The 18,923-nt window shown below is 53.5% G+C and overlaps 1 protein-coding gene across 3 annotated transcripts in view; it reads right to left on the reverse strand.

Moving 5' to 3' along the window:
* GGA1 (golgi associated, gamma adaptin ear containing, ARF binding protein 1) overlaps positions 1-12,780 on the reverse strand; it is a 59,277-nt gene extending 46,497 nt beyond the window's left edge. Inside the window, exons 1-17 of one of the 3 annotated variants that reach the window (XM_069856239.1) lie at positions 12,676-12,780; positions 11,329-11,413; positions 10,967-11,042; positions 10,262-10,360; positions 8,828-8,951; positions 8,224-8,324; positions 7,064-7,144; positions 6,509-6,646; positions 6,290-6,371; positions 5,792-5,899; positions 5,349-5,504; positions 4,479-4,543; positions 4,158-4,336; positions 3,767-4,050; positions 3,310-3,479; positions 2,973-3,083; positions 2,682-2,796 (exon numbers count right to left, since the gene is read on the reverse strand). In XM_069856239.1, coding sequence (XP_069712340.1) covers positions 2,686-2,796; positions 2,973-3,083; positions 3,310-3,479; positions 3,767-4,050; positions 4,158-4,336; positions 4,479-4,543; positions 5,349-5,504; positions 5,792-5,899; positions 6,290-6,371; positions 6,509-6,646; positions 7,064-7,144; positions 8,224-8,324; positions 8,828-8,951; positions 10,262-10,360; positions 10,967-11,042; positions 11,329-11,413; positions 12,676-12,706 — 2,001 coding nt within the window. In that variant the 5' untranslated portion in view covers positions 12,707-12,780 and the 3' untranslated portion in view covers positions 2,682-2,685. Of the gene's footprint in view, positions 1-977; positions 2,797-2,972; positions 3,084-3,309; positions 3,480-3,766; positions 4,051-4,157; positions 4,337-4,478; positions 4,544-5,348; positions 5,505-5,791; positions 5,900-6,289; positions 6,372-6,508; positions 6,647-7,063; positions 7,145-8,223; positions 8,325-8,827; positions 8,952-10,261; positions 10,361-10,966; positions 11,043-11,328; positions 11,414-12,675 lie in introns of those variants that run through there. The other 2 variants (XM_069856228.1, XM_069856250.1) reach the window with 2 other exon arrangements.
* Between the last annotated feature and the right edge of the window lie 6,143 nt (positions 12,781-18,923).

Here is an 18,923-nt window from a genome sequence, read left to right on the forward strand (position 1 = left end):
GCTGCTTGCTTTTTGCTGAGCTGCACCAGAGCTCGATTTTCCTTTTTTGGTCTAAAAAGATCCTCCTCACACCACCACGACTTTCTGTCCTGACTTTATGAGGGGTAAACCTCACCTTATCTCTAGGCTACCTGCAGTTGTAACCTTCCTCCTTCTACACCAAGAAAGAGCAGAAGTTGCTCTCAACTGGGTTACATGGCTGGCAAAGGAAATAGCACCCAAGCAGGTCAGCTTATGAGCAGGTAATATAAGCAGCAGAGGTAAAAAATAGCATGACCCTCCAGCCATGAGGGTGCTCCTAACAGGCATTGTGGTCACTGAAAGTGGGCAAGGTCTTCAAATACCTATTGCAAAGACACAGAAAAGCCTCCCCATGATGCTGCTGGCTGCATCAGGCGGTGCCCAAGCCATAGTCTCTTCCCTTCCATGCAATGTCAGAGACTCGCTCCCAGCCCTGGGCTGCTGCTTACTGGAGCAAATCCCCCTCTCCCCAACAAAACCGCTGGGGAGCCACTTCCCGTGAGGCAGCCCTGCGGAAGTGGAGGAAGCGCTTCTACAGGCAGCAGTAAAGCTGCAACCAGCCACACGTGGCACAGGAGTGAGCTCAAGCCCTGTTCCCTGTGAACTGCAGGGCACCAACCCCTGCCTATCACCTCTCCTTGGGGAGGGAGGGATATGGGCAGCACCCAGCTCACAGCCTGGAGGCAGCTCTGCTCTCAAACAGGAATTGAGAGAAGCCAGGGAACTTCCACCGTCGCCTCTCCCTACTTGCAGGAGTGGGGACTTCCAACCATCCACGCTCCCTCCTCACAGGGGTGGGGAAATATCGTGGCAAGATGTTGGGTGACCAGGGGATGAACAGCAAGAGTGCAGGGGCAGGATTTGAGCTGGAAATGAGCTCTTGCAGGCTGGAATCGGCTCCTCTGCAGTCAGGGAAGGTGAGGAGAAAACAAATTTCTTGTCTCAGAAGGCAAAGGGACAGGATGAGGAAAGAAGTCTTTATTTCCCATAAATACAGCAGATTCTTCGCGCCGGGCGTTTCATTTTAAATCTGTTCATTTGTTTGTTTTCTTTCATTTACACAATTCTGCACTGAAAATATATACAAGTCTGTTCAAGAACCAAACAAGATCTGCAAAGAAAAACCCCATACAAAACCCTGAAGAGACCAGAAAGGGAAGTAAGACACAGCAGAACCCCAGCACAAAGACCTTGCTTCCCCCTCTCCTCTACCACTTGCTGCGCCCAGCTCCAAGACACCTCACCTTCACTGCCCCCAAGCCAAAAAAAAGCATGAGGCACCCAGCTCACTACCACCTCACACAGGCCTCCTTCAACCTTTGGCAAGCCAACACAGGGCACGGCTTGCCCTGTTTTTAAGATTGGGCCTTGGTAAAACCAGCTTCAGGATGGGAAGCAGCTCCTGTGGTTGCGAGTCCCATGGGGATGGGCACTGCTTGTCCCCTGCCACCCCCTGGTCTCCTCCTTGCCTGCAGATCCCTGCTCTTGTGTCACAGTGATCAGGCAGCTGGGGCGAGCCCCCTCCCAGCCGCAGGGAGCCAAGCCTGCCCCTGGCTGCGGGCGAAGGTGTGCAAGGCACAGCTGTACCCCCCTGTACCCCCCCCAGTGCAGAGCTTAGCCATGTCCCCTGCTGACGGGCTGGGCTCCAGTCTCTCCCCAACTCCCAACCCATCACCTATCTCACAGCGAGAACACACTGAAGAACTGAACCCCCTGTCCCCCTACACTCTCCAGCCCAGCCAGTGGAGGGAGAGCATGTCCTGCTTCCTCTCCCTGTTGGGCAGGAGGCTGCAGGGAGACTCAGCTCCCACCCCTTGGGGCTGTCACACCGGACAAAGTCCAGCAGCAGTCCCCAGTGCTTGCTGTGGTTGATAAAGCACGTGCGAAGGGTGTGGGCTTCCTTGCTGCAGGGGTTCAGTGCCCAGGACCTCCAGCTGAAGGGGAGGGGAAGGCAAAGAGCAATCCCTTCCCAGCTTCCAGGCTCCCACCCCAAGGCCCACTGCCCACCAGCAGCTCAGTAAGCAGCTGGAAGGAGGGGGATATGGGAAGATCACTCCTTTTGACCCCTGGAAAGCGAGGGCAACTGCCTGCCCTCTGATACTGGAGAGACACTCAGCCTCTGTCCAGCTTTGTTCTGCACCAGCTCCAGTGCAATCCCATCAGACAGGGAACCGCTGGGGCACAGCTCCAAGGAGGGGGGCGAGAGGGACAAGGGGAGCACCGCAGAGCACAAAGCAGCTGAAGGGACAGGAAGCGCAGAGGGAGCAGTCAAGGAAAAGGATCTTTCCTTTGCTAGGCCTTGCCCCAGGCTGAGGCTGTTAAGCTCCTCATCCTTGTTCCCCCTTGCGCCTAGGGGGAAAGCAAGGTTAGAAGAGAATCTGGACAGACTAGGGAGGGAGTGACACCTTCAGAAGAGCAAGGAAGGCAACCGTTCACCCACACAAAGCTTTTCACTCCACTCCTAGTCTTGTAGGATGAACATCTCCTGGCATCTCTGCTCTCCTCCTCGAGGCATGCTCCCTCTGGCCCTCACCTGGCCATGTGGAGAACAGAGTGTGAGCAGCAGCACCCCCCCCCAACCCTTCCCATCTCCTCAGGCTGCCCCAGCCTTGCAGGGCCGGCTTCCCAAGGACTCTGTGGTGTAGTGCCTGCAAGGTGGTGGCCCTAGAGGTTTCCCCAGGACTCCGGTGGGGGGAACTGGTCCACATCCCCCATTTCATTGAAGGTTTGCTCTCCCATGGTGAAGGTCAGCTTGTATCGTAGCCTCACTTTCTCCTGGAGACAGGAGAGAAAGGATAAGCAGTCAGAAGCGCGGGAAGAAACACACAAGGCACGAATCATTCAGGCCTCTAGGAAGCTGCAGAGAGTGGAGGGAATAGTGACAGGGTAGGCAGGCTTTGCCCATGCAGCAAGACAAGCCTCTGCTCATGCCCCAGGGACAGTGCCATTACCTTCTGTGGGTTAGCGAGCAGCAGGACTTGTGTGATGGCACTGGGGTGGACAATGGGGTTGAACGCTGGCAGCTCTGTGCCTGAGGGAGGCTGTAGCTTCACCTTCATCACCTAGGGAGAGAGAAGAGCATCCCACATTCCTGAGAGGAACTTGGCAGCCAGAGGACCCTGCTCCTGTATTTGGGGACCACTGTCAAAACCCATTGTGCTGATTCCTCCTCATCTGAGGGCAACACAACTTGCTCTCAGCGCCCAAGTTTTGCCCACCCACCCTGCCTTTCCCGCAAAAGGAGAATCGCACGTCAGCCCAGCCTGGTGATCTCAGCAGCCACCTTACCTTGGGGACAGCGGACTGAAAGACAATGTTGCGGATGGGCTGCGGGGCCGTGCTAAGCATAGAAATCACCACCACAAGCACATCAGGCCTCTCAGGCAGGGCATCCTTAGCAAAGTGGAAGAGGACGCGGAAGCCATGCTGATCATACACTGTCACAGGGAGGATGCTGCCTGTGGGAAAAGCAGGGACAGGAAGAAGTCAGCCAGGAGGGAAGTGGCCCTGCAAAAACCTTTCCTCACCACCCAAACTCCATACAAGTGACAGAGATACCACTCGTCCTCAACCTCGACAAAATCCAACAAGCAAGAAGCTGCCTCACATTCTTCCCTTTCATGTTCACATGGTTTGTTTCACCTTCTTCTCAACCTGCTCAGTTATTTCTTTCCTGATTTGTTTGGCTTCCTTTTAAATGGTCCCCCCCAACCCAAGCTTGTCCTGGTGTTTCACCCCAGCTCACTGGGTTTGATTGACTCCAGAGGCACAGTGATGTTGGCCAGCGAGATCTCCTGGGGCAGCACGGTGGCAGGAGGCCGTGGTGGGACTGTAGTACTTCCTGTTGGTGTGGTGGCAGCTTTTGGAAGTGTAGCAGAGGCAGGCAGCTCCGAGTTCAGGGGCAGCGTGGTGTTAGGGGAAACACTCTGGAGCACGGGCAGAGTGCTGGGATTGTGGGCTGTGGTGCCAGCACTGTTCCTGTTCTGGAGATCCCTCAGGGTGAGCCGGGGGGGTGCCTGCTGCTTCTCCCTGTAAGGAGACAGAGTGCAAGGAGTGGAACAGGGCACTGAAACGTCTGTGTCCAGCACCCCTAAAATGGGAACGATAGGGAGAGATGTGAGATTATCCCTGCTTACCATCGCACTTGTTGAGACTCTGGGGGCAAAGACTGTTGCAGCAGAGTCTTGCCCAGGAGGTCCAGGTCATCCAGGCCACTGGCGGCATTACAAGGTTTGGGGGAGGATGTGCCAACATCTGCTTTGACTGGTGGCGTTGCCATGACAGGGGTGGTGCTGAGCTCATTGCTATCTGACGACTGTAAAAAGAGCGCACAGGAGAGACCCCTAAGTAGGGTTGCATATCAGCTCCAACTATCAGATCTGACCCTGCCCATGCCATTTGTTGCTTCCACCACCCTCTGTCACCCCTTGCCTCCGCCCTGGCTCCCAGGATGTTACCTGGAAGCTGTTCCAGCCACTGCTGTCAGCAGTCTGGGCAGGATGCGGTGCTGGGTCATTCAGGCCTGTCGAGGGCAAAAGCAAACATGAAGTTTAGATGGCAAGAATCAGCTTAGATGCCAAGAAGACAAAATCATTAATCAGGGCCTGAATAAGACATAGAAGCAGCAGAACAGAACCACCAGTATGGTCCCAGTCTCTGGTCTTCATCCTTGCATGGGGTAGAGTAGGAAGGGTGACTGTTTTTCTGCCCAGAGATCCTCATTTACAGTCCAATTCCTACTGCTGTTGGCAGAGAAGTTAATACTACTGGTCTAACAAGCCCCACTTGCACCTGGGGGACCATGTTGTCTACTTCACGCTGTTGTACTCAAAGCACCCTTCTTGGGACACAGACACCTTGGTAGGAAAAGCAAGACACTAGGGCCTCCTAGGACTGGCACCTCACAAGACTTCCATGTGAAAAGTTCTGGAAGTCCCATGCATCTGTTGGCAGCTTTTGACTTCAGCTGACAGAAGTAAACTTGAAGAGCTGGGGGCAATCCACCCTTGTGATCCCATCTTGGGATGGCCTTTGCATCACTCTCGCTTTACCTGCCAGGTCAGTTTTCCCAGAGCAAATCAGAGGGCACATCCCTGCAGGCTCTCACTGACTAGTCAGGAAAACATCATAAGACTGAAGTTCAGAATCATAAAAGGGTCCTTCCCCTGCCTTCTCCCTCATGCTAAGTGAAGGACACCTTTTGGTCTTTCATTATTCGCCTCTCTCAGAGTTCTCCCTTATTTATGTTCCTGTCACAAGGAGAACCAGCCATGCAGACTGTTCGAAGTCAAGGATACAGTAGAGAACTTTTACTCTGTATTTCTCACCTAAAGACATGAGTTCATCATCCAGCAAGGAGATAGAGCCAGCTTGTTCAGGAACAGGGACTGCTGAGCCACCTGAAAGGGTGGGCAAAGCTGGGTAGGAGGGGCCTGTTGCTGGAAGATCCAGGCCTGACAGATCCAGAAGTGCTGAGGTGCTGCCTGCAAAGACGGAACAATCTGAGAGATGGAAACCTTACCCGATCCTTATCCAGTGTGCCAAAGCCAATTCCCATCCTTCCTCACACCTGGGAGAGGGAACTCCTCCTTCTGCTCTCACTTCATGCATAGTTCATCTCCTCAAACCATTTTCTCATCTCACCAGCCCCACTCTGACCTCCTGCAAGTTTCACCTTTCCACTCCTCTCAATCTTCTCCTACATTGCAGCAAACCAGCAACAGGGTCCCTCTGCTTGACCTTCCTGTCCCTGTTCCTCAAACGTTCTCACCTCGAAGCGGACCAGCCACTGCCTCCCCATTGATCTCTTCTCCCCGCACAAGCTGCTTGTAGAGATTGATCACCTGTGTCAGATTGTCATTGGCTTGCAGAATCTCCGCTGAAATAGGAATAGGCAGGAGGTAAGTTTGAAAATCATGAAGAAACAAAGACAGTGACTTATACCCAACTCTGTGTATTCCTTCAAAGCAAGGCGCAAGGAGCTGACAGCAGCCCATGGCAGGAAGCTTTTTGGCAACTGTTGCCGCAAAATCACATCAGGGTACATTGACACCTGCATGGCAGCCTCAGCCGGACACACTCAAGCATCATTCCTGCAGGGAAGTGGAGGATGCCTGTAATACTGCTGATTGCTGCCATGTGACGCTACTTGATGCCACCACCTACAGTGGCGGCTGCTGACGGATGTCATATCATGGGCACCCCAAGCACAAGGTCCCTGAAAGAAGACGGAGAAGGGGACAGAATGAGAAAGGCCAGCTATGCTTACCTAGAGCTTCATCGTTGTCTTCTGTGTCACTGGCGAGCCGGAAAAGCATGGGCCTCATGCGCTCACAGCGCTGATACAGTTCCTGAGGGAGAGGAGAAAGTGGTGCTGAGATGAGCAGCAGGATGCTCAGCTGGGAGTGCAAAACAGGCAGGAGAAACTTGAGAAGAGTCACCCATCTCTGCTAAGCTTGGGGAAGATGCTGGGATGGCCTTTCCTCACCTTCATTAGGTCCTCATTGCTCTCCGTTGTCTCCCCCTTGCTGTAGTTTGTCAGCATCTCTGTCAGCAGCTTCACATTGTTGTTTACCTCCTCTATGGCATTCACCCTCTTGGAGATCTTCTCCATGCGCTTCTGGTCCTAGAGCGGAACACATGGGGAAGGATGTCTTTGCTATATAACTTGTAAAGGATGAAGGCTGGGCCAGCCTACACACCAACTTCCCTGGACTAAGGAACAGCAACGCTGCCCTCAAAGCAGCTCCCACTCCAGTGGAAAACTCCAGAGTGTCTCTGGGCCAGCACTTGCCAAATAGGCGGAATTGCTGCAGATCTCGTGCTGCAGCAAGACTTGGGCCACAGGAAGGGTCCCCAGCCCATTCCTCCAAGTAGCCAAGGGATGGCAGAAGTCACACAAGGACTCTTTTAGCAGCTGCTGCTGCAAATTTTTGGAAGAAGCTCCATATGTCTGCATGAGGACAGAGAGCCACTGCTCCCTTGGTGCCAATCACTGCCACCCAGACCATGACCTCCCAGCTCCCCTTCTCCCCAGCCGCACCTCCTGAACCATCTCCTTGATGAGCTTGTTGGCTGCCCGGAGGTCCTCAGGATGGGAACTTTTCAGGAGACGAGCCAGTGTCTACAAAAGAGAAGGTATCTCTGAGCCCAAGGTGAGGGGTGTTAGTCAGAATCACTCCTGCCACGCTACAGCAAGCAAAGTTACTCTTGCCCCAAACCATCTGGAAAAGGCAGCAGACAACGCCAGCCGTATGAAAGACCAACCATGAGAGCTTGTGGGCTATCAGAGACCAGGAAGAGAAGTAGTACAACTGGTCTCCCTTTTCCCATTGTGGTTCTGGTTATGTAAGACAGGCTTTCCCCTGAAGAGTCCCTGCATTCAAAACCTGCTCCTGCCTGCTTGTTACACACCATGACGATCCTGGAGCACACCAGCACTAGTACCGAGAAAGAGAAAAAGCCTAGTTTAATGCAGGAATTGCCATGGGATTGTAATGGACTCCTGCTCAGACCTCTTCACATGCCTCTTCACAGGTGCAACTGGTGAAGAGGGAGAGCTCTTTCTCTTTGCCTTCTGTAGTCAGTAAGCGCTCCCATGGGCCACCTACAAATCCTCATTTGCACACCATGACCCATGGAGGCAAAATATATCCCCTGCAGCAAACTGGCATCACACCTCTCCTGCAGAAGTAGATGCAGAGGAGCCTAATACTTGCTTAAATCTATCGGCACTGATAAAGCAGACATTTGTCTGAGCGGTGACACAATTCTAATGGAAAGGCAATGCAGGATGGGTCCAGGAAGGTATAATTTGTTGGGCAACAAGCAGATTGCAGGGCTGGGAAGAGATAGCAGCAGCATCTGGATTTAAACCTCATGGCCAGATAACTCAGAAGCCTTGGGACCGCCCAGGAGCAAACCTCCCAGAACCTGCTGGGCTAATGTCAGCACTACACCCTTTGCACCACCCTGCAGCTAAGAGCTCCGAAGGTCAAACAGGCCCACATCCCCCACCTCTGGCCATTTCCTTTGTCATGATTTTGGAGCAGGCCCTCAGCATTCCTGTGACGCATTTTCTGAAGCACAGCATGTGGAGCAGAGGCCTTGACTCTTTCTGGATCTCTGCATCCCAGAAGGACAGGAGATACTGCAGCAAGGAAGACATTGCCTGCTGTCCATCTTCTTGCACAGGGCCCTTACCTTGGATTTCTCTTCATCATCAAAGATTATGTTCTTCGGCCGAGGGGGAGGAGGTGGAAAAGGAGCGTTGTCGGGCAGTTTTGGGTCACATTTCACAATCCCTGCAGTAGAAGCCAATGGAGAGGTCAGGAAGCCTCGCCCACTGGGGGATGGCAGTACTACCTAGGTTATTTCTTCCCTAATGGACCAACAAACCCCTCAACTGAGGGAGTTGGGTCTGCTCCCACTAACCATGATCCCGGATTTTGTTTTCATAGAAGAACTGCCCCCGCTCTCCATCAATATCCTATCTTAGAAAAATCCAGCATTGCCTGCCAAAGCACTCACAAGCTCCCAACCCCTTCCAGTGCCCCATCTCCCGCAGGAGCAAGCAGATGTCCCCTCCAACCCATCAAGCAACTCAGACCACCAGCAACTCCCAGCTAGGAACCCTAAGGCATCTGTTCCTTCACCTCTGTCCCTGCTGATGAATCAGACAGACTGAAGGATCTGGTGGGTCTGGGCACAGGAAAAGGGTGAGTCTGTTTCAGATTCTGACCAGAGAAAAAAAGGAGGAAGGGGAAAGTGCCTGTCCACCTTCCCTTTCCAGAGCACTGCCTCTCACCTTGTTTCTTCAGCATCTGGTAGGCCTCCGAGATCTTTACCTCGTGAGGCAGCCCTAATGTCCAGCTGTACATCAACTCCAGGATCTTCGACTTCACTTTTTCTGATGTCCGGCTGCCAAGATACTAGAGGAAGAGAGAAGAGGTGGCTTGAAACTGATCCGAGCCGTTGCAAGCCTGGCATGTTCCTCTCCTCCCCTCCCCCAGGAGAAGTGAGACCGTTCCCAACGGCAAAAGGAGGAGGAAAGAGGAAGCAAGCAGGAAAGCTCACAAGGCCCTTGCAACATGTTCTATGCTGTGCCTGGTTTCCACCACAAGAAACACAAGAGGTGGGAGAAGTATTGCACCAGCAGCCCCTCAACGCCACGCAGGGACAGGTGGGAAAGCTCAGGCGGGTCTCTGTCACCTTGTGAAGGAAAGCGTACTGCTTACAGAAGCCGCTGGGCGAGGCCACCCTTCAGGAACAAGTGGAGAGCAGGGCTGGGAGGGGAAGGACTGTGGGTAACAGACCCCAGGACAGAGCCCAGCCCTCTTTCAAGGACACTCTCCAGCACAAGTGCCTAGCTCCTTTTGGAGCAAGGTGAGCCCCAGAGGATCCGCACCCAGTGGGAAGATGTCCAAACATAATAGCTCTTCCCTTGCCATATATTCATCCTCCACTTTTCTCCCGTGGGTTTGCTGGTGTTAGAAACAGTGCACATGCCACTGGAGGCCAGTGGCTTAACACAGAGGACATTCTCTAGGGTGCCCAGCAGTAGGACTTTAGGCTGCTGCTGTCACCATCCCTGGCTATTCATCATCACAGATCACAAGCTGTGACTAGCAGACGAAGGTTTTCCTTAGTCATAATTTGTTTGTGTCCTCTTAACTCCATATTTGCTGGTGTTAATTGCCTTGACTGAACGGGACAGCACGCACAGCTCGTTATGCTGCAGGAACAGCAGCATCAGCAGAGGAGCAGATAATGACTTGGTGCTTCAGATGGACTTGCCAAAAGCATAACTGACCAGGCCTGGGCTTGCCCTCTGAGAGTGTCTCAACCAGGTTGGGACACCCTGGAGAGACATGGTCACAATGTCAGCGCTGAGGAAGGCTCCTCAGCATATGCAGCACAGACAGGGCCCAAGAGAGAGATTCAGGGAAACTGACTCCAGGAACACAGATGAGCTCAGTAGTTTCAAAAGTGCTGGATGCATCACACCTAGCTAGCCCTCAGCTTTCTGCATCAAGAATCAGCCGGGAGCAGAGTGGTAAAAGCTCACATTCCTGCTGGAAAACTTACCAGGAAACGAAGACTAAATCTCCTGCTAGCACTGTCCTAACGCCCCCACAAACCAGCAGGCATTTGACCTTTCTGCTCAGCCACCACTGCTTCCCAAAGTGCTGCTGCTGCCACCAGGCTCTAGTTTCCTCCAGGACGATTCCCTGGGACCCACCTTGGGTGACACCACTTTGATGAGCTCATTGAGGAACCGGAACTTGCCCACCTCATCATGGAAGCGTTTGCCACAGCTCTTCATGCAGGACTCCAACACCTGGGAAGAGGGACTGGGTGAGCCCTGGCATGGGGTCAGCAGCAGCTTCAAGAGCCAGTTTCCTCTTGCTCCCCCTTCGCCAGGCACGAAGCCTGTAGCTATCCTCACAGCAGCGCGGAGGGACACCCTCTTTCCCTCCCAAGTGGCCAAGCAGTATCCCAGAGAAAAGCAAGGGGATTTTCCTCTTTGAAGACAGGCTTTGCACAGGTAGCTCAACAGCCCATGAAAGGGGATACCCTTAGAGAGCTCACAGACACCAGGGTTTCACACCATGGATTCAAAACATGATTAAGAATCATTTAGGTTGGAATAGACCTTTAAGAGCATCGAGTCCAACTGTTAACCTAGCACTACCAAGTCCACAAAGAACAAAAAGCTCCCTATCAACTTCAACAGGCTATGATCCTTCCTAGAAATAAGACCTTTCCTACCAGTCACCCCTTCTCTCTTCTGGAACCACCATCAGCCCCTCTCTTACCCAAGAGTTCAGCTGCTTCAGGGCTTTCTCAGAGGGAGTTCAAAGCCTCCCGTGCTCCTCCAGGCAAACTGGAGCAATCTCACACCCTGGCCCTCCATCTAGTTCTACCAGCCTGCAGATGCCCTTACCGTGAGGGCCTGGATAGCTTCCCATTCTTGTGGAGACTGGATCTTGTGGGCAAGAAGCCGGGTAGCAAGTGGAGGACTGGAAAGAGTGAGGGGAAGAAAAAAAGCTAGCTGGTTATTGATGAAAAGCCTGGTACCCATGTTTCTATCTAGGAATCCAGGGTTGAAAATTGTGTTGCAGGATTAAGGCACTGATAAGTCACTAAAACCCTGTTGGCAACCCTGTGTTAGTGAATCAGGATCCCCTGCCCACCCCCACTCTGAGGGACTTTGTGCCTATTCAGCTCTCAGGACAACCCTTCTGAATCTTACTGGGTGGGCGATCATAACCCAGGAGCAGCCTGCGGAAAGGAAGAAGCACTTACCCCTCCAGCTCCTTATTGAGCTGCTCACAGAAAGCATTGATGCCATCCCAGTCCAAGTCCTTGTTCAGAGGGTTTGTTGCTTTGTCTACAGAAGGGAGAAGGGGACGGTGACAAAATCTCCCCAGCCAATATCGTTCCTGCTCCCTCCCCGCTGATACCACCAGACGCCTTGACAGAGGACAGTGCAGAAGTGAGCTCGAGCTCACTCACACAAGCAGCGTTCTCTGACCCACCATGGCTGCGTAGAGGCCTGTTCCATGCTACCTGCAGAGCCCAGCTGCACTCATGGCCCCAACACCACCATTTGTCATCAGTCCTCTCCACACCCAGGCAGGGCCACCCTGACACCTTGCTACCTGTGACCCTCAGACCCCTCCATGCCCAAGTGGGGTTGCCCTGACACCTCACTATGTGTGACCCTCAGACCCTCCTCCACACTCCGGCAGGACCCTCCCTGACGCCTCACTATGTGTGACCCCTAGACCCCCCTCGATATCCAGAAGATGTTGACCTGACACCTTGTTACCTGTGACCCCTACACTCCCTCTACACCCAGGTGGGGCTACCCTGACACCTCATTACGTGTGACCCCAAGATTCCACCTCCACACACAGGCAGGACCTGCCCTGATACCTCGCTATGAGTGACCCCCAGCCCCGTTTCCACACCCAGGTGGGGTTGCCCCAATGCCTCACTATGAGTGACCCCCAGCCTCCCTTCCACACCCAGGTGGGGTTGCCCTGATACCTCACTATGAGTGACCCCCAGCCCCTCTTCCACACCCCGGCACTACCTGCTCTGATATTTCGCTATAAGTGACCCCCAGCCCCTCTTCCACACCCAGGCAGGGTTGCCTTGATACTTCACTACGAGTGACCCCCAGCCTCCCTTCCACATCCAGGTAGGGCCGCCCTGACACCTCGCTATGTGTGACCCCAAGCCCTCCCCTTCACCCCCAGGCAGGGCTGCCCTAATACCTTGCTATGAGTGACCCCCAGCCCCTCTTCCACACCCCGGCACTACCTGCCCTGATACTTCACTATGAGTGACCCCCAGCCTCCCTTCCACACCCAGGCAGGGCTACCCTGACACCTCGCTATGTGTGACCCCCAGCCTCCCTTCCACACCCAGGTAGGGCTACCCTGACACCTCGCTATGTGTGACCCCCAGCCTCCCCTCCACCCCCAGGTAGGGCTGCCCTAATACCTTGCTACGAACGACCCCCGAGCCCCCCCCCAACCCAGGCAGGCCCTGCCCTGCCACCTCGCCGTGAGCCCCAGCCGCCGCTCCTCACGCAGCCGGAGCCTCCCCGCCACCCGTCTCCGCGTTCCCCCCGGCCGCACTCACTGATCCGCGCCTCCAGCGTCTCGGGCTCCATGGCGCTGGGCGCCCCCGGCCTCCCGCCGGCTCCTCCGCGGGGCCGCGCCGCGGGGCCACCGAGCAGTCCCCCCTGAGCCGCCTAGAGCGCCGCCCGCCCTCGCCCACAGAGCGGCGGCGCAGAGCGGCCCCGTCCCCCGCGCGCGCCCCCTGCCGGCCCGAGGCGCGGCGCGCGGGGCCCCCTGACGGGAAGAAAGGGGGCTCGGAGGCGTCGAGACCCGCGGCTGAAGCGGCCCCGAGCGCCTCATCCACCCGCCTTTGGAATCCCGGCAGGGATCGGGGCTCAGCTCCCTCCCCGGGCAGCTGTTCCCGTGCTTCGCTGCTCCTTCCTGGGCTGCAGCCAAAGAAGCACGGCTAGCAGAGCGAGGGAGGGGACTCTTCCCCTCAGCTCCTCTCTTGTGAGACCTCATCTGGAGCACTGAGTCCAGTTCTGGAATCCTCAACATAAGAAGGATATGGAGCTGTAGGAACGGCTCCAGAGGAGGGCTACAAGGATGATCAGAGGGCTGGAGCACCTCCCGTATGAGAACAGGCTGAGAGGGTTGGGGTTGTTCATCCTGGAGAAGAGAAGGCTCCGAGATCTTGTAGTGACCTTCCAGTACCTGAAGGGGCTACAGGAAAGCTGGGGAGGGACTGTTCACAAATGCTTGTAGTGATAGGAGTAGGGGCAATGGGTATAAACTGGAGAGGGGCAGATTTAGACTCGACATAATGAGGAATTTCTTCACGATGAGAGTGGTGAGGCCCTGGCACAGGTTGCCCAGGGAAGCTGTGGCTGCCCCATCCCTGGGGGTGTTCAAGGCCGGGTTGGATGAGGCCTTGGGCAGCCTGGTCAGGATGTTCCTGCCCATGGCAGGTGGTTTGAACTAGATAATCTTTAAGGTTCCTTCCAACCCAAACCATTCTATGATTCTATGTTTCAGTGCTTCACTACTCATTCAGTGAAGAATTTTTCCCTAATATCCAATCTAAACATTCCCTGATGCAACTTGATGCCATTCCTATCACTTGGGAGAAGAGACCAGCACCCACCTCGCTACAACCTCCTTCCAGGCAGTTGTAGGCAGTGATAAGGTCTCCTTTCAGCCTCCTCCTTGCTAAACAACCCCAGACCCTCAGCCACTCCTCCTAAGACTTATGCTCCAAGACTTCACCAGAACGAGACTTCACCAGCCTCATTCCCTCCTCTGGACATGCTCCAGCAGCTCAACGTTCCTCCTGTAGTGAGGGTTGGACAGGGTGATCTCCAGCAGTCCCTTCCAACCCTGACCATCCCATGACTCTGTGCTCTGTGGGATGGAGGCACAGAGGAGCAGTTGGGCTCATGAGGAGTGGGCAACCCTTGCGTGTGCTGGTGGAGCAGCTCTCACCAAAGCAGCTGGTGGGAACAGGGCATGGCGGAGGCCAAACGCTGGGCCAAGAGGCAGCTGTGACCTGAGCCCAGAATTCGAGGTGGGATCCATCCCCTGCTCCTGCTGGCCACACCAGGACTTGTCCAAGCCAGGATGCTGCTGGCCTTCTTGGCCACCTGGGCACACTGCTGGCTCACGTTGAGCCGCTGTCGACCATTTGATAGGAATGGTTGGACTCGATGATCCGGTTCCAACCTGGTCATTCTATGATTCTATGATTCTATACCCCGGATTCTTCTCTGCCAGGCGGCTTTCCAGCCCCTCCGCCCCTGCCCCGCCGGCCTCAGCCAATGGCAGCGGGACAAAGCCGAGCGCCGGAAGCAGCTGCCCAGCCCTTCCCGGAAGAAGCCAACTACTGGCAAGTGACGCCACTTCCGTCGCGGAGACAGGGCACTTCCGCCCCGGAGGAGGTGGCCGGCGGACACGCGTGTCCTTTAAAAGGACGCGGGGGGCCGATGTGTGGCTGCTGGGTTCGGGGGCGACTGGGCCGCGGTGCCGCTTCCGAGGCCTTCGGGGCGGGGTAGGGGGCGCTGTGAACGCGAGCGAGGGAGCAGCCGCACTCCAGAGGTTACTTTTAACCGGCCCTGGCCGCGCCCGCAAGGCCAGAGGTACCTTGGGCCGCATCGAAAGAAGCATGGCCATGAGGGAGGGGATTCTGCCCCTCTGTTCCTTTCTTGTGAGACCCCGCCTGGAGTGCTGTGCCTACTTCTGAAATCCCCACCGTAAGAAGGGTGTGGAACTCTCTGAACGGGTGTAGAGGAGGCCACAAAGATGATCCGAGGGCTGGAGCACCTCCCATACGAGGACAGGCTGAGAGAGTTGGGCTTGTTCAGTCTGGAGAAGAGAAAGCTCCAGGGAGACAGACCCTCTAGCGGCCTTCCAGTACCTGAAGGGGGCTATAGGAAAGATGGGGAGAAACTTTTTAGCAGGGCCTGTAGAAATAGCATAAGGGCTAATAGTTTTAAACTAAAAGAGAAGTTTATGGACTAGATAGTAGGAAGAAATCTTCTTTTGCTGAGGATGGTGAGGCACTGGCACAGGTTGCTTGGAGAGAAGGCAGATGCCCCATCCCTGGAAACGAATTTAAGGTCAGGTTAGATGGGGCCCTGCTCACTGCAGTGCTTCATGGTCCCTTCCAGCCCAAACTATTCTATGATTCTCCTGCCTGGCTGAGCAGCTGGTAGCGAGGGGTGGGAAGAAAGGCTAGTGAAGCCCTAGAAATAACTTAAGGGCTTCAGGGAAGTAAAATCTATTTGTCCTCTATTTCTCCTTGTGGCTCTAGTAATCCAGGCTAGCCGTGTGTCACTTGATATCATTTTGGTTTTTTTTCTGTGCTCCAGTAGACTTGGAAGGAGTGGAGTGTCTTTTCCCTGTGGTGATTTATTGCTTTTGTTACTTGTTTTTTTCTTTCTTTTTAAATAATCACAGAATCATAGAATGGTTTGGGTTGAAAGGGACCTTAAAGATCATCCAGTTCCATCCCACTGCCATGCACATGGGCATGTTACACTGTACCAGGCTGCTCAAAGCCCCATCCAGTCTAGTTTTGAACACCTCCAGGGATGGAGCATCCATGAGTTCTCTGTGCCAGTGACTCACCACTCTCACAGTAACAAATTTCTTCCTGGTATCTAATCTAAATCTCCGCTCTTTCAGCTTAAAACTGTTACCTTTCATCCTATCCCTGCACTCCCTGATAAAGAGCCCCTCCCCAGCTTTCCCGTAGGCCCTGTTTAAGTACTGGAAAGCTGTTCCTGAAGTCTTCGCCAGGCTGAACAACCCCAACTCTTTCAGCCTGTCCTCATATGGGAGATGCTCGAGTCCTTGAATTATCTTCATGGCCCTCCTCTGGACTCAGTCTAACAGATCCGTGTGCTCAGGACTGAACACAGAAGGAACTGAGTGTCTTCTCCCCATGGTGATTTATTGCTTCTGTTGTTTGTTTTCCCTTCTGTTTTCATAATGCCAGTGGGAGGTGCCAATAGGGTGACCTACGGGGAGGTCAGACCCCAACTCATTGGAAGAGTCCCTGATGTGTGATCTCGGGGCTGCTGCTCATGGCCACTGCTGGCCCTGACAGAGCCTCTGCGATAAGAGTGCACGTTTGATACGGCCTATTCAGCCTTAAAGCTGTATGATCCTGGAGACTGAGGTCTGAGTCAGCGCGACCCTGTGTTGGGTTACTCATTTACAGTGCTAATCCCGCAGATGGCAGGCGAGGGAATCGCCTTGATGTCACACCTAATGTCTTTTCCTTATGGGCAGCCATTGTTTTGCAGGGGATTTTTTGGCCATTAGAAGGTGCTCTTTGGCACTCAAATGTCGTTCTTTTTTTAACTGTTACTGCCTTGCATCACAAAGCTTTTATTTTAAGTGCTTTTCATAGAAAATTGCCACATCCTTCCCTCTGCTGTGTTCAGGCACGTTTTACATGAGTTATTTTAATCTTATGAGTCAGCCCTGCCTGTCACTACTACCTCTTTGATTTTTTTTTTTTTTGAGAATCTTTAAGCCATATTTAGGAGACTGAAGCCTAGATATTGCTCTTCTAGGTCATGTACAATTTGTGTAGATAGCATACATCTCTCCAGCCCACAAAGTGATGCCTCTGAAGGAGTGGTTTTGCAGTGCGGCATTTCACATGCCCCTTTTGCTCAGGTTTCGATCTGTCTGAGTCTCAAGGTTGTTTATTTTCCTCTCTTTGGCAACACCCAGTGGTTAGCAAGTCCAGGATGAATGGAAGGCTGCACCTCTTTTCAGCTGGTTGCGAACAATGGCGAGTGAACTCATGCATAACAGTTGTGTCAGCACCAGCCTTTCAAAACTTGCTTGTATTTCTCATAGATTTAGAAATCTCTTTCCCTTTTGCTTACATCTGATTTTTGTGTGATGGGGGCCCTAAGTGCAACAACAACAACAACAAAAAAAGAGATTGGAGGCTGAATTTTGCCCCTTGTAACAGTAGTTAGGTGACGTGTGAGGAAAAACTTCTCTCCTGTCCCTTGATTTATATTTATTGACAGCTGGGACCCTGAACTAGTTTTGGATGGAGACGCTCCATGTTGTCATTAACACCACTCCTGAATGGAAGTCCTGGAACTATAATTAGTCAGTTGCAGAGGAAAGTGATTACGCATGAGCTGGAGGCCTGGATAGTTTGCGTGCCAGCGAAAGGAAAGGTTGTCCTGCTGGAGGGGTGCAGATGCCCAGGTTTGTCAGGCCCTGCATCAGGCTGTCCCGCAGAGGGCAGCAGCAGCCAGGAGAGTTCCTGCCTCATCAGCATTGAGCTTAGCTAACGCTCTAGTTGCCTGTAGCGTCCAAGTGAATCGCAAATCAGTCAAACCCCCCTCTGTGGGGAAGGGAAAACGGCCTTGCAGGAGTGGCCGGGTCGCCTGGGAGAGGAGTTTCCACCCACTGGGTCGTCTGCAGCCAGTCAGAACCACCCTGTCACCCTCGCTTTGTGCCCATGTTTATTTGGCTTATCTGCCTTGTGTGTTTATGTGAACCCTGCGATGTTTTTCAGATGCACTTGTGTGCAGCGGCAAGAGCTTTTGTGTCTTTCCTGCTGGGTCATTGGCTCTGGCCTCTGATGTGAGGTTCCCTTTCCCCTGTCACTTTCCTCTTTCTGCTGGAGACCTTTCACTTTCCCGAAGCTCAGTACTACATTCTTTTGTTTCCTTTTCTTATTTTCCTGCCCTGGCTGACTGCAGAAGCCAGTTCCTGGGGTTTTGGCTCAGTTTTATCTCTGCTGCTTTTGCTTAGAACAGGGCTGGCAGCACCTCTCCTGACATCACTTCGGACCCTGCACCTCTTATGCAATCCCCTGGATTTGCAGCCCTGCGATTCTCTGACCTTGGCTAATCTCCTTCCTTTTGCAACACTTCTAAGCACCTCTCCCAGCGGAGGTTTGCAATTAGAGAGGCAAGTATAGAGTTGCAGGCTTCTCTAGAGGGAGAGCAGGTCTGAGTTCCTTTAATCTAATAGGAAATGTCTTCTTCCCTTTCATGTGCAGCACTTTCTTGTGGTATGCTGTCATCCACCAGGATTGCTCCCTTCCATTTCTTTCAGCGTTTCCCTTTTCGCTGCAGGAAGACCTGTCCCTGCTGATCAAAGGCATCCTTCTACAACTAAGGAGGAGAATGAGGAAATGGGATGCTGGATAAGGGATCAGAAAACCTGCTGGCTAGATGTCTACAATTAAACATGTCTCTGAGCAAGACTCAAGGAAATTCTGTTCTCGATGCCTCGGTTTCTATGGTCGTTAGCATGGGGATAATTGCACTCGCTTCCTTAGGGGAATTGCCGTGACCTCTGTATACTAAATTTCCATGTTGGTTCTGTCATTAGAGCAACTAGCTCAGCAAGACAAGCAGGCGAGAGAAGCAAATACCTGAGTTATAGGTGAGCTCGAGTAGCTTGCATCTTCCTTGTGTTTGAGCCCTCCTTCCAGACTGAACAGCTCCAGGGGTGTCTTGATCCCTTGGTGCCCCCTGGTCAGCGTAAGGAGTGGCAGTGCCTCATTACCCACTGGGGAGGGCTCAGCTGGATTTGCTGTTGCAGATAGCATCTTCCCAAGAGAATCCAGGGCAGTCAGGAGATGCTCTGAGCTCACAGGAATGCTCTTCCTGCAGAGGAACAGTAACAGCAGCAGGCAAAGATAAAAAAAAGAAAGCTGACAGGACAGAAGCCCTTGTTGTAGCTGTGGCTTGGGGGCTGATAGATTACATATCTGGGTAAGCAAAAAACCCAAAAAACAGAAGAGGGAGGGGAAGACCTACAGGGTCAAGAGAGTGCTGCTTGAATTTA

This window comes from Phaenicophaeus curvirostris, chromosome 1 (genome assembly GCF_032191515.1).
Source record: "Phaenicophaeus curvirostris isolate KB17595 chromosome 1, BPBGC_Pcur_1.0, whole genome shotgun sequence".
NCBI classification, from domain to species: domain Eukaryota; kingdom Metazoa; phylum Chordata; class Aves; order Cuculiformes; family Cuculidae; genus Phaenicophaeus; species Phaenicophaeus curvirostris.